Source organism: Thamnophis sirtalis, unplaced genomic scaffold (assembly GCF_051295495.1).
Source record: "Thamnophis sirtalis isolate CommonGarterSnake01/CBP01778 unplaced genomic scaffold, rThaSir2_p1.2 scaffold_11, whole genome shotgun sequence".
Taxonomy (NCBI): Eukaryota; Metazoa; Chordata; class Lepidosauria; order Squamata; family Natricidae; genus Thamnophis; species Thamnophis sirtalis.
In genome coordinates this window covers 52,185,383-52,200,397 of record NW_028261391.1, presented here as the reverse complement: position 1 = coordinate 52,200,397, position 15,015 = coordinate 52,185,383, and the positions used below count along the sequence as shown (strand labels likewise).

At 39.7% G+C, this 15,015-nt stretch overlaps 1 protein-coding gene across 3 annotated transcripts in view; it reads left to right on the top strand.

Moving 5' to 3' along the window:
- The window catches only part of LOC106537730 (VPS10 domain-containing receptor SorCS1), a 565,787-nt gene extending 552,553 nt beyond the window's left edge, over window positions 1–13,234 (top strand). The window contains exons 24-27 of one of the 3 annotated variants that reach the window (XM_087725810.1): window positions 6,507–6,606; window positions 7,712–7,817; window positions 10,042–10,244; window positions 11,404–13,234. In XM_087725810.1, coding sequence (XP_087581936.1) covers window positions 6,507–6,606; window positions 7,712–7,817; window positions 10,042–10,244; window positions 11,404–11,468 — 474 coding nt within the window. In that variant the 3' untranslated portion in view covers window positions 11,469–13,234. Of the gene's footprint in view, window positions 1–6,506; window positions 6,607–7,711; window positions 7,818–7,929; window positions 8,086–10,041; window positions 10,245–11,398 lie in introns of all 3 variants that reach the window. The other 2 variants (XM_087725813.1, XM_087725812.1) reach the window with 2 other exon arrangements.
- The last annotated feature ends 1,781 nt before the right edge of the window (window positions 13,235–15,015 follow it).

Here is a 15,015-nt window from a genome sequence, read left to right as displayed (position 1 = left end):
AATTTTTTGAGTTATAGGAAACTGTTGCCATATTTTTTTGGAGAAATTATAGTTGGGGTGGGGTGTTTAAGAAATATGGTTCACCACCTCAGGTTGCCAGCTCCTGTTTTAAACCTCCTCTGTTTCCTATTTTGAAAATGTAGTTTTGTTTAAAATGTTTAAAAAGCTACCTCTTTAAATTGCTGTGATCTTCAGTTTGCAGATCATGATGTTGTATGTTATGAGATAGTTACACTGCACTCAGGTTCACATAGCAGTTGAAATAAACAGGTTTCTAAAGAATATGGGTACTGTTGACAAAGTAAAATACCTATAATGTAAAATAAATGTGTACAAGTATCACGATAGTAGTTTTGAATGAAAGTTTTTTGTCCTTCTATTAAAATTAGTTATTGTTATACTTCAAAATTCATGTTAGAGTATTGTCACAATGCACCAGCTTTAAAAGTAGGCTTTGACTGAAACTTTGTTGTGTAAGTGCCAGTAAAACAAATACTATTTTAAAGAGGAGTGGGTGCTGCATCAATCTTTCATTTTATTTAAATGAGGCTTTACCCCAAAAGCTTCTCTTGAATTCTGCATGTTATTTTAACATGTGCAGATCTATTACAGTACACTATCTATGAGGGTATATTTTGGGGGATAGGGGCAATATCTGGCTCAAAACAACCATTTTCAACAAAATCAAGGAATGGCACTATGAAGGTAATATTTTCCATTTTCAGCAGGTTTTCTTAGTCACCATAAAATTGAGTATTGTAATAATTATAGTTCCAGCCCTAGTCAGTATTTGTCTAATGGAAAGCCTGAAAGGTAATCCACACCCTGCTAGGGTCTAAAATTGGGGGAAAACAGAAAGGGCATTTTCCAAATATGAAAGACCCAATGTGAGTTATAGGGAATGTCTATAAGTATCCATTTTGCCTCATATATATAGCATGTGCAAGAAATATACTCTTTACAAACTACTTCAATTTTAGGCAACTAAAATAATTTCTGTTTCGTAGTGAGTCCTGAATGGTGTTTGCCAAAGAAGCAGTAGCCAGTATTAAATTAAGGAGCCAGATGTACTTAAAAAATAATAGAGAATAGAAAACAACAACAGTCTCATGTATGAAAAATAGAAGAGAGTGCATATGTTCACATCAGAGCTGCATTTTAGAGTAGAATTAAAAATTGAAAATGGACTTGCAATGGATGGAAATGTATTTTTTATGAAAATGTATCATTAGCATTTGCAGGTATCATTGGCTAAGACACTGAGCTTGTCCATCAGAAAGGTCAGCAGTTTGGCAGTTTGTCCCAGCTTCTGCCAACCTAGCAGTTGGAAAGTTTAGTTTAGTTTTTTAGTTTTATTAAACATTTATAGGCCGCCCTTTTCCCTGAGGGGACTCAGGGCGGCTTACAATAATAGGGGAGGGGAGTGCAGGACAAAACACAAAAAGAAAATGTGAGTAAAAATAATTAGCGGTAAAAACACAACATTCATTCCACATTCGGGAGGGGCAAGAGTAAAGTCTTATCCCCAGGCCTGACGGGATAGCCAGATCTTGAGAGCTGTGCGGAAGGCCTGGACGGTGGTGAGGGTGCAGATCTCCACGGGGAGATTGTTCCATAGCGTCGGAGCTGCAACTGAGAAGGCTCTCCTCCGCGTAGTCGCCAGTCGGCACTGACTGGCGGATGGAATTCGGAGGAGGCCTACTCTATGCGATCTGATGGGATGGAGGGAGGTAATTGGCAGAAGGCGGTCTCTCAAATAGCCAGATCCACTACCATGGAGGGCTTTGTGAGTGGTAAGTAGGACCTTGAAGTGCACCCGGAGATCAACAGGTAGCCAGCGCAGCTCACGGAGGATCAGTGTTATGTGGGCGAACCGTGGTGCGCCCACAATCACTCGCGCGGCCGCGTTCTGGACTAACTGAAGTCGCCGGATGCTCTTCAAGGGCAGCCCCATGTAGAGCACATTGCAGTATTCCAGCCTAGAGATCACAAGGGCTCGAGTGACTGTTGTGAGGGCCTCCCAGTTCAGGTAGGGCCGCAACTGGCGCACCAGGCGAACCTGGGCAAATGCCCCACTGGTCACAGCTGACAAGTGATGGTCGAAACTCAGCTGTGGGTCCAGGAGGACTCCCAAGTTGCGGACCCTGTCTGAGGGGTATAAATTTTGACCCCCCAGCCTGAGTGATGGAACGTCGGCCAAATTGTTGGGAGGAAAACACAACAGCCACTCGGTCTTGTCCGGGTTGAGTACCAGTTTGTTAGCTCTCATCCAGTCTTTAACAGCCTCAAGGCCCCGGTTCATCACGTCCACTGCTTCATTGAGTTGGCATGGGGCGGACAGATACAACTGTGTATCGTCCGCGTATTGGTGGTATTTTATCCCGTGCCTCCGAATGATCTCGCCCAGCGGTTTCATGTATATGTTAAATAGTAGGGGGGATAAGACCGAACCCTGCGGCACCCCATAAGTTAGGGGCCTCGGAGACGATCTCTGCCCCCCTACCAACACTGACTGCGACCTGTCCGAGAGGTAGGAGGAGAACCACTGCAGAACAGTGCCGCCCACCCCACCTCCCGCAGTCGTCGCAGAAGGATACCATGGTCGATGGTATCGAAAGCCGCTGAGAGGTCAAGGAGAACCAGGATGGACGCATGGCCTCCATCTCTGGCTCTCCAGAGATCATCGGTCAATGCGACCAAAGCGGTTTCTGTGCTGTAACCGGGCCTGAAGCCAGACTGGAAGGGGTCAAGGTAGTTAGCTTCCTCCAAGGTATGCTGAAGCTGGAAGGCCACCACCTTCTCAACAACCTTCCCCACGAAGGGGAGGTTGGAGACTGGACGGTAGTTATTAAGAGCGGCTGGATCCAAGGATGGTTTCTTCAGGAGGGGTCTCACCACCACCGCCTTGAGCGCGGCGGGGAAGTGCCCCTCCCGAAGAGAGGCGGTAACAACCGCCTGGATCCAGCCTCGTGTCACCTCGCTGCTGTTGGCAACCAGCCAGGAGGGACACGGGTCCAGTATACAGGTGGAGGCACTCACAGCTTGCATAGCCTTGTCCACATCCCCGGAGGCAACATCCTGAAACTCAACCCAGAGATGGTCTGCCAAGTCATTCCCCTGTGTCTCGGCTGGATCTGCGGGAGTGGAGTCCAGGTCCGACCGAAACCGAGCAACTTTGTCCGCCAAGAACTGAACATACTCCTCAGCCCTACCCTGTAAGGGGTCCCCCGTCTCCCTCCTATTTAGGAGGGAGCGGGTTATCCTAAACAGGGCGGCTGGGCGGGACTCGGCGGACGCTACCAAGGTGGCAATGTGTGTTCTTTTAGCTGTTCTTAATGCCCGGATGTATTCCTTGGTGCATGCTGTCAAAAGTGCCCGGTTCGGTTCGGACCTATCGGATCTCCACTGGTGCTCTAGGCGTCTCCTCCGGCGCTTTATCTCCCGGAGCTCCTCGGTGAACCAAGAAGGCCTCCGGGAGCCGCTGACCCGGAGGGGCCGTAGTGGTGCAATCCGGTCCAGAGACTCTGACGCTGCCGAGTGCCAGGCAGCAGCAAGAGTCTCCGCTGAACTGTGGGTGAGAGTATCAGGAATAACCCCAAGCTCCGTCTGGGACCTTACAGGGTCCATAAGTTGCCTGGGGCGGAACCACCTGGTCGGTTCCTCCTCCCTACGGTGGGGGTTTGGCCTCCGGAAGTCTAGCCTCAGTAGGCAGTGGTCTGACCACGACAGGGGTATGATCTCATTACCCCTCAGACCAAGATCATAACTCCACTGCTCCGAGAGGAATACGAGGTCGAGTGTGTGACCCGCTGAGTGGGTTGGGCCTCGAATTACCTGGGTCAAGCCCATGGCTGTCATGGAAGCCATGAACTCCTGCGCTCCGTCAGAGCGTTCACCGAGCGAATGCAAGTTGAAGTCCCCCAGAACCATAAGCCTAGGGAACTCAACTGCTAGCTCGGCTACTGACTCGAGGAGCGAGGGGAGGGCTGCTGCAACGCTGTTGGGAGGCAGGTACGTTAGCAGCAGACCCACTTGACCCTTGAGGTCCAGCTTCAACAGTAGGGACTCACACCCGACAAGCTCCGGAGCAGGGATCCTACGAGGTGCTAAAGACTCCCGGACTACAATAGCCACACCGCCACCCCTTCCCTGGGCTCTCGGCTGATGAAGCACCTGAAATCCATCTGGGCACATCTCTACGAGGGGGACTCCTCCCTCCGTGCCCAGCCATGTCTCAGTAATACATGCCAGGTCTGCCCCCTCGTCTAAAATCAAGTCCCGGACGAGGGGAGCCTTATAAACAACAGACCTGGCATTTAGCGACAGCAGCCGGAGACCAGGGTCCTGATTACTCGCGCCATCTGACCTTGGAGTGGGACTCCTAGGGCCGGAAGGAGGGATCTCTGTGATATAGCGAACCCTCCTTCCCCGGTAATGGCCTGCCCTAAAGTCCCCGCTTTATCTGCCCCTCCCTGTTATGACCGCAATGCCCCGACCCTCTCCCGTGGATGTAGCTCCCCCAACCACCCCGGTGACCCCCGCATACCCCGCCAGGACCTCCGAATCAGTCATACCCAAACTCTCACACAGACAGTCCTCACTAAAGAGTTAAAACACAAATACAGCAATATTAATAGTAAAAAGTGAGTTCATTCATACCATCCCATACAATCCCATGCACTCAACATACCTATTTAAAAAATAAAATTAGAAAAATTGCGCAGGTTCAATGATGTTAAAATGATGTTAAAATGAGAGCCACTAGGGGGAGTCCAAGTTCATAACAATCCAAGTTAATCCCCAAAGGTTCTGCAAACCGGGCGGGTGTTAGCAAATGATGTTGCAGGCAACCGATGATAAGATAAGATGCCGCCATCGGGTGGGGGGGAGAGGCAGCCTGGGAAACTGAAACGGCGGCAACAGAACCTGCCGTCCAGTCCCGACCACTCTGCTGTTGGAATCCAATCCCCCCTTCCTTAGGCAAGGCAAAAAGTGCCTCATGTAACACACCGCCCAGCGTCCAGTACAGTCCAAGCACAGTCCAGGCACAAGGGGTCTCAAACCACCCTCGTGCCGTCTCCATTCGACTGGGGGGGGGAAGGCCGTTCCGGATGGCTACCAAACGCTCCTCGCGCTGTTCGTGCCACCCGTGCTGTCAAGGGGGAGGGGGAGGGAGAGCTGCTCATATGTTTCTTCCTCACCGACTCCCAGGTCTCCCAGGTCTCAAACCAACCCGCAGCAGTTCTTCAGCTTAAAAAGCTTACTCGAGCCGTCCGTGGCGTCCGTAGCGTCTCAGAGGGGGGGGCTCTCTGATAACCACCGTTCTCGGGTCCTCTCCAGTTCTTCTCACCCAGGCTTAACTCCCTGGGTGCTAGATGCCACTGCCGCTGCTATCGCCCCTATCAAGCGCAAAACAAGCCGCCCCACAGCTGGTCTACAAACCGCTCTACAGCTGATCTTCAAGCCGTCGCGCCACAAACCAGGATGAAAAGAAAAGATTCGGCGCATTCCAGGTGCCTGGGGGCATGTAAAAATACAAGTAAAAAAATAGGAATCACCTTTGGTGGGAAAGGTTCCGTGTGCCTTTGGTGTCTAGTCATGCAGGCCACATGACCACGGAGACGTCTTCGTGGCCAGACAATGTTGGCTCTTCGGCTTTGAAACAAAGATGAGCACCACCCCCTAGAGTCAGGAACGACTAGCACATATGTCCAAGGAGAACCTTTAACTTTGCCTTTTAAGGATTCTTTAAAAGAATATTATATGGTTGCATCGTACATAAGATGATTTCTCTGACATCAGCATCCAGTTACAAAAATATATATATACTTGCTGTTATATTTACCATTCAATCTGAAGTTTTGCAGTAGGGGATATTTCTATTAAAAGACACCTTCTGATTATTAAGCCGGCATCCAGCAGAGAAGAGAAACCTGCCCTGGTAGATTTGTTCATTTTTTTCGTGGATGTATTCTTCAAATATTGTTTTCTTGGTATTTATTTTGTAACATCTCTTTGTGAAGGAAAAATAAAATAGGTTTGTGGAGAAAAAATGTACATAACTTGTATTAAAAGTTTTGTACAGCATATGATGGGTGGCATTTCAAAAGTATGTGATACAAGAAGTCAAAGGATTCGTGATTGTAATAAAGGGTTATGGTAACCAAGCTGTTTATTTTGCCCTAGTCAATTTGAGGGTAAAAGAAAAGTGCTATTAAGCTATATGTTGTTCATAGACTGCAATTTTCATATTTTTGGTGTAGAACTTCAGTATATATTGTTATTTCCTTTACTGTACATAATAACATGATTCACCAATTGACAGATTAAATTATGGGGCTGGAACCATTCATAAACATCCATTTGTTTGTTAAGAAAAGATTTATATAACATATTTATTTCATTTCTGCACCAAGACTTTTTCATTCTTTATTTAGCAATCAGCATTTTCTGGTTGAGTGATAGCATACAAAAGAGTTTATATATCTATTTCTTCCTTATTCTAGATTTCAGAAATATTGGTCCAGAAATTAAACCAAAATGCCATTCAGTTTGACTTAAAACCTGGAGTTAGAATCCTTGTTCATGCTGCTCATTTAATAGCAGGTTGGTGCTGATTCTTTAACAATTGAGCTAACATTGCTGAAACAGTTAATTGGCAATGCTTTCATGATAGAATTGTAGATTTTTAATGTTCAGAATATTTTTCTACTTTTATTTTATTGACATGTATTTAAAATACTTCTTTGTGATAAAATGCAATACAATACATAGCTAAAGTTCTATTACATTTATTGAGACTTAATCACAGCTAATGTCCAGAATATTAGAAAAAGGAAAATGCTGTGAATGGAGGTAGTTCTCAAGATTTAGTGGTAAGAGATACCTTTACAAAGAAATATGCTACATAATTTTTTAAATTCACTTCATGGTTTTGATAACTACCAGCAGTTCTTTCTATTTCTTCATCTTAAAAAAATCAAATCAAGAAACCAAGTTGTGAAAATGTAGCTGAAATTAAACATGTGTATCTCATTGGCTCCATAGGTATGGTACTTTTGTATAAAAGGATAGAAAAGTACATCATTCACCAAATTTTAATTCTACGAAGATGCAATTTATTCATACAATTTAATTCAAAAGTGCTAGAACAAATGTACTTACAATGATGACTACCTAAAAAGAGAGATACTTTTTTATTCCAGAGACTGAATTAAAACACCCCATGAGTGTCTATCTACATTGCAAGCAGTATATTCATTTTTGTTATTATCTTTGGCTATTTTAATACACATGTCCAGAAAAAGTTAACCTAAACCGTCACAACTATAGCAGATTAAAAAGGGGTTTTGTTTCTTGATATTAACATTCCTTGAACTTCATCTGCAATAGGTAATCATCTGAGAACTGAAGCCATATGAATCACTAACCATCTGCCATAACCAACTTAAATAAATCATTATTGACTTCTATTCTGAAAAGTTTGTAGTCTGTGTATCAGATGTTAAGACTATAGAAGCATAGAAGTGCCCTAGTGCAGAAAAGACAGATAATTGTACAGATTGTTCAATAAGAGTGCAACCTTAGTTGGAAAAGTTCAAGAACATCAGTGATGGTTTGTTTAAAAAAAGTCATTCTACACTTTCTTTATGTGCCTATGGCTGAATATACTATTGTCTAATTTTTGAAACTTCTTTTTAATTTTTTATAGCTCCACTCATAGATGTCACGCCTAGCCATAGTGGTTCAGCCATGCTAATGTTACTGTCTGTAGTATTTGTGGGATTGGCAGTATTTGTAATTTACAAATTCAAAAGGTATGTGAGTTTTTTTCCTGACTTTCTTTCCATCCTTCTAGCCGTGTGAAAGCATAATTCAAAGAGAGCCTTAGCATACACATAGCAATGATGGTTTTTGTTAATGTTTTAGGAAGATTCCGGGCATTAATGTTTATGCACAGATGCAGAATGAGAAAGATCAAGAGATGGTCAGTCCAGGCAGTCAAAGTGAAAGCATTCCTAATGTCCCTCAGAGGGAGCTGATGAACCCACAGCAACTAGTAGATGAGAAGTTGGATACCAGCCCATAGGTAAATAAACTAAGCCAGCCAATAGCTGGTCAAAGTTTGCATTCTGATTGGCTAAAACTATTCTGACTTTTCCAACCTCTTTTGCTAAAACACTCAATATTCCCACTGATCTATTAACACATCTAAATTTCTCTAAATTAACACAAATATTCTTTACCCCACCTCTTCTAATTAATGAATCAGAAATTATGAGGTAACATTTTATTTTTATTGTAGTAAATGTCACAATAGTTAATTAGGGCTATGGGGAAAAATATTCTACCATCATAAATACCTTTATTCAAGGAAACATTTCTCCATTTTTGGTTTATATTTTGTGGCCACAAAATTATCTTTCAATGAACTTTTTTATGTTTTATGACATATGCCACTCAGTCACTTACTGAGATGTTGTAAGTAAACAAGCAAACAAACAAACTTACACTAATCACTAGACAAAATATAAAATTCTCCTTTATGGTATCATGACAAATTACTAGCTATCATTATTACAATACTAGCTGAATTTATTTTTCTATTTTTATTCTTTTATATATATCATACCTTTTATGCAATCTCTCACAAGAATTAAACTGAACACAAATGGAAACCATTACAATTAATACAACAACAAAGGTATTTTATTCAAAAATCTTTGAATAAAAAATTGTGCTTTCTAAATACCTTTGCACAGTCACTGCAGTATATCCCATCACATATGTTTCTCAAACTTGGCAATTTTAAAATGCATGGACTTCAACTCCCAGAATTCCCAAGCCAGCATATGAGCCTCCTAAAGACGGACATCTCCTTATAGTTTTATTGATTTGTGCAATCCTGCAAAAAAAAGGATAATTTGATAATTAGTAAGGCTAACTAATTTAGGATGTTAACGATAGTCATTATTTTATATTTCAGCCAGACATATATTTACAACCATGGTAAACTTTAAAAAGTAGTTATAATATAGCTTCTCCAAATAAGTCTAAGAGACCAACTATTATTTCAGTTTCAATTAGAATTTCTGAATTTCATATAAAGGCAGCTGTATATTAACAAAGTTTGGATAAACTCTGAGGAAAGCTTTACTGGAGGTGAGTTTGCCAATGCACTACTTTCAAATTCTTTGCTGCACATATTAGCATGACATGGCCTTTTAGAACATACAGTGAAGGGTACCTTGGAGGTGTCCTAGTCAAACCCCCTGCTCAAACAGGACTGAGACTCTCTATCCTTTGAATATAGCCTTTGAATGGACTCTGTCTGGTTCATATTTGTATTCCAGTTTACAATAATATTACAATAATATAATCTGCTCACAAAATTTGAGGATAGTATTTTTTGCTTTATGTTGAACCTATTATCAAGATTTAGGAAAGATATGAATGATAAAGTGGGTGAAGCAAATAGAAAAGAAGTATATTTGATCTGATGTTATTTTAAATTCAAAGGTAGATTAAATTAATAGGTATAGCTAATATGTACATGATTTATGTATTTAATATTTTCCCAAATTTGACAACAGAAGAAGTAATGTGTAAGTAATCTGTGGTGACACAGTGGTTAGAATGCAGTATTGCAGGCTATTTCAGCTCATTGCCAGAAATTTGATTCTGACCAGCTGAAGGTTGACCCATCCTTCCATCCTTCTAAGGTCGGTAAAATGAAGACCCAGATTGTTGGAGGCAATATACTGACTCTGTAAACCACATAGAGAGTGCTGTAAAGCACTATGAAGCAGTGCTATTGCTATATATTGCCAATTAGCAATATTTTGGAAGGGCACGTTATGCATTCTTCTGGAAATGTATTATTAATTATGATCAAATGCATGCAACTGTATTTATTACTGAAGCTGTTGTTGTACTTTATCCTTCATTTCTCTTCCTTCCCTTCCCCTTGCACATGTAGATTAGTATTCAAGGATTGTACTTTTAATGAATCCAACTGATTCTGGCTGGGGTTATTTGTAGGGTTGCCAGATTTCCAAAGACCAATTCTTGTTCACAAGAGGCTATTGGGAGGAAAATCTCCTGGACATCCTGGACACCAACCAGCGAGCGTGACCAGACAGCCAAGGACTGCCCAGGGTCCAGGACCAGACAGTGCATAGACTCTTGCCTTGCTGATAAGCACACTGGCGGTCAGATGTCTGAGGAATGCTCGTCAGGCGCAGGTGCGCTGGGTTGCTGACCCACTGATTAGTACACTGGTGGTCAGTTGAAGGGGTGGGGGACTGGAGCAGCTGCCTGTAGGGCACAAGACCAAAATAACCATGTTAAAGTACATGGATAATCTGGAACCCTTCCAGAGCTGCCAGTCATAAAGTTTGATTATAAATATTGTCCTGGGCAGTGGACAAAGCAGATGGTTTCTATACTGTCCAAGATCATCATGGATATCTGGCAACCCTATTTGGATTTAGCCTTGGCTGTATCCAAGCCAGTAATTACCATAATTCAATTTAAAAATGTTTTGAAATGTTTGGGCTCAGCCTTGGACAATATGACATAGAGAGAGAAATTATATCCTTCTGTAATCGTATTTTAATATAAGGTGCAGTTTTTGTGCATATATTTGTCTTATTGCTTCAAGAGCCTTTTATGGCCAGTTTAAGTGATAATTAAATAAATATATTCAGAAGGATTCTTAATGTATGGGAGTTGCCTATAATGTATGTGACAGAAGTATGTGTATATGAGTGAAAATATCTCCAAATGCATATAATGATTAAAAATTGAAAGAAAAGCAGCATAGATTCATAGAACAGAAGATTTTTCCCTGAAAATCCATGCTGCATCAGCAAAGAAAGTAGAGTTCATTGTCAATTCTATACAGATGCTTTAGATAGCCCAACGATTAGAATTTTAGGAATTTTTGAACAAACTTAGTTCCTCAATAATTCTCTAGAAATTAACCACTAAATGTAAAATCTGATTAATGGCCTTTTTTTTTGCTCAGTTTCAGGCCTCCAGTCTTTGAGGAAAGACAAAAACCTCAGCAGATTGTCAAAGAACTGTCACTTTATATTTGATTTCAAATATTATCAAAAGTAAGCACTTTAACTCAAAGATATCCAACCAGTCCAGTTCCTTCCTTTGTCACAGGCTGGACTTTAATTTGACAGGGTTAAGACATGCTCATTAGTTTGGAAACAAGATATGTGCAGCCTTTTAAATGATAAGCAGGCACTTAAGATGAGCATAATGTCTCAGTAAGCAACATTTACATCCAAAGTATTGAAAATCAGGATACTGAGAAGTTTCCTGTTCCCTCAGTTGCACTTTGTTATTTTGCTAATTTAAATTTATTGTGTTTATCTCTCTTTACTACAGGAAGTATTTCCACAGTTGCTGAGACTCAAAGCACAAAAGAAATTCCTACCTGTATCAATGTTTGAAACAAGGACACCAATCTATCTTTATCCCCTTCAATATAATATTGGACTTTTGATTCTTCTGATGACAAAAAAGGTTTTTAGCTTTAAGCCTGTGCATGTGGATGTCATTTGGGTAATATTTAGAATGTACAGGTGCTCTATTTTAGTGGGGTAAAAGGAAAACACTACTTCCTCATAATCCTTTTCCCATTTCCTTTTCTAATCAAGATTTAATTTTAAATGATCCATACTGATATACGCCAAGAATGTGCATGGGGAATTTTGGGAGGGAATTTAGGTGAATGTAAACTTGCTGACTTTCAGTATAACTCCTAACATTTTTAGCACTGAGGGATAATAGATGACTTTGGCACTACAGGCTACATTCCTGAAATATAGAGAAAAATGTAATAGAGTTTTAAAAACATAACAGTTTTATTATTTTCCCCCTTGTGTTTTCATCTGGTATTTTATGTACTCCCTAAAATAATTTGTCTGGAGTTCTTTTAGTTTTGTTAAAGGCAGGGCAAGACAAACAGAAAAAAATGTGTTTTTCACTGCCAAAAAACAAAATACTTTATAATAGTTGATTAACACTTTCATTCATGCCATTCTAGTTCAAGAACAACAAAAAACAACTATCCTTATTGATATAAATCTAGTCAGAGAGTTTGAATATCAGTTATAGCTTGTCTTTGTCATCATTAGGTACCTCTTTAACCCTCCAAATTAATAAAGACTTCCAGTTCCATCCCATCTATTCACTTTGGAAATAATTATTCATTAGTAGATTGGAACTAATTGGGAAGAATATTATTTCCTATAGTTTCCACATTGTTGCCTCTTCCCAAATGTATTGGCGGATTTTTAAAATGGTTTTTAAAAAACCCCAAAATTAGAGTCATTTGGTATATTGAGTGAATATTATAGATAAATTGGTTCAATCTATGAGCCAACAATCATCAACTTTCAAAAAGACTTGTTCCAGAGGAATAAATTGCAAGTCCTGCTATTCCTGAACTTTATACAGAAATGATGTTTGCGTGATTTCATTATAAACATGCCACAAAATGTAGATAATAGTATAATAGATGATGTAGACATAACAGAAACCTTTAAATCAAGTTGTACTATTTACATGAAATGTTTTCCCCATACTGGGGCTAATTTTACATCTTGTAGCTGGAATATATCAACATCCTTTGCCATATAATTAACTTTTCAGATAGATGCTAAATATATTTCCATATCTATTTAAAAACCATCTACCATTTTTATTTCATTGTTTTATTGCATCATGAAATATAACAGTTCCAGCTACAAGTTCTACAGAGCAGACTCAAATACATTATTTTTCTAGACTGAGTTAGGGAAAATGTTCAACTGAGCAGATTTTAGTTCCTCCAAATTTGTAACCAATTGGAAATAATCCTCACTGGGGACCTGATGTACATGTTAGCTGTAAACTGAAAGTTGATTAATGCATTAAAGATATAATCCATATGTTGAGAATGACTTTTAATTGTAAGCCTGATGATTGAAAGACCTGGCCTATTTTTTTTTTATTCACTGGTTGGTTCCCCACTGCTGGATTTTTTTAAACTTTTTGCTTAATGAAAAGTTACACTCTAGTAAAGATATTATCTTATTACAAATATTGGATTCAATATGAGAAATATAATTCCCATGACACCAGCTCCTGGAGTGCGCATGCACTAATGCAGTGGTTCTCAACCTGTGGGTTGGGACCCCTTTGGGGGTCGAATGACCCTTTCACTGGGGTCACCTAAGACTATCGTATTTTGAAAAAATACGGAAAACAAAATAATTTTATGGTTGGGGGTCACCACAACATGAGGAACTGTATTAAAGGGTCGCGGCATTAGGAAGGTTGAGACCCACTGCACTAATGGGACATGAACACTCTCTTGGAATAGCAACCTTCCAGTATGAATTGGATGCCCTTATCTGTTTCTAGCATAGAGCATAAAGTAACATCAAATAAAGTAAGAAGTATCAGGGATTATGTAATTCATTGAAAATGTAAGGTCTTGAAGCTCTGTTATTTAATTCTAAAGCATTGAATCCATAAAGTGTTGGTTGAGGTACATTACAGAGATGTAAAATACTAGTAAAATATTTACCTCACTTACCCAGGTAAGTAAGTTAGTCCAATGAAACTGTTTTCCAAAGCACTGGAATTTCTAAACATGTATTAATTTTTCAAAGTCATATTATTCCCATTATTAGATATTTAAAAACATATCCAGTGTTATGATAGTGTTCAGAAGGATCATAATTGAGGACTTTATAGTTAAGGTTATTAACTATAGTTATTAATTTCTAAATCAATTTAAATAATTAATCTGGTTTATATGTTAGTATCCAAACAATATAAAAAAATCAACAGCCAAGATATTTGAATACTTATGCTTAAACTTTAAAAAAAGTGTAATGAAACTTTCAACTTCAAAATGAATACTAAAATGTGACTGTATTAATAAGTATGATTATTAATATGGTAATTACTATTTATAATAAAATTAATGAAATTCCATGTATGCAGGGGAAAATGAAAAATGATCCACTGAGATACATTGTTTCAGATTTGTATAATATGACAGGTGTTCTTAAACTTAATTTAAACATCATTTAACTTAGATTACTTCAGACTTATGCCAGTTTTAAAGGTCAAACCGTTAATTCTAGCAAACATTGAGGGGCTATGAGGTCGGAAATACAGCACTAAGACCATCAGTCTAATAAGCTGCTGGCATCAGGCCTGTTATATGGATATTTATTGCAAATCCTGTAATCATTATCTAATGAGAAGCTGTTGCCTGGGCAACAGGCTTTGGTATGCCTCATCTTCCATCAATGGATGATATTTATAAATATCCTCTTTTACTGGAATTGAAACTGGCGAGATGCTGATGTGATTGTTTTGGCACAACTCTGTTACTAAGGCTGCACATGTATTCTTACTGTCAGTGAGATTGAGTCAGATAGAATTCAAATATCCTGAATTAAGCTGCTAGTGTACCACATAATGCACTAATGCACAGAATCCTTTCAGGAAGATGATTAAAAATAAAAAGCTGGTACCCTGTGAAGAATTTGGTTAAATAAATGATTTGAAAAGCAGTTAAGCTCATAACTCAGTATTTCTAACAATGAATTTGGAAAACCATATTGGATATTCTTCATGTTATTTCATCAAGTAGAATTTCCGCTCCCATGAATCACAATATAGATGCCTCCCACCCAAACAAAACATTGGTGCAGGTTTGGAAAAACAACTGCCCACAAGGAAAGCTTCAGTATTATACTAGCACTATTTTCAGTTTTAAATTAAGAAATACACAAGCAATTTTTAAAGTCCAATTATTTCAATAATAGGGTTAATTACTTAAATGTTTCCCTTAAAAATAAAAATAAATCATTTAATTTCAATCTTCAATCTCATTATTTTCTGAAGTCCATTTTAATACTAAGGCCAAAATTGCTACACGTGAATATATGAAATATAGGGTAAGGATAATATTTGGCTTATTGTAATGCTAGAAAA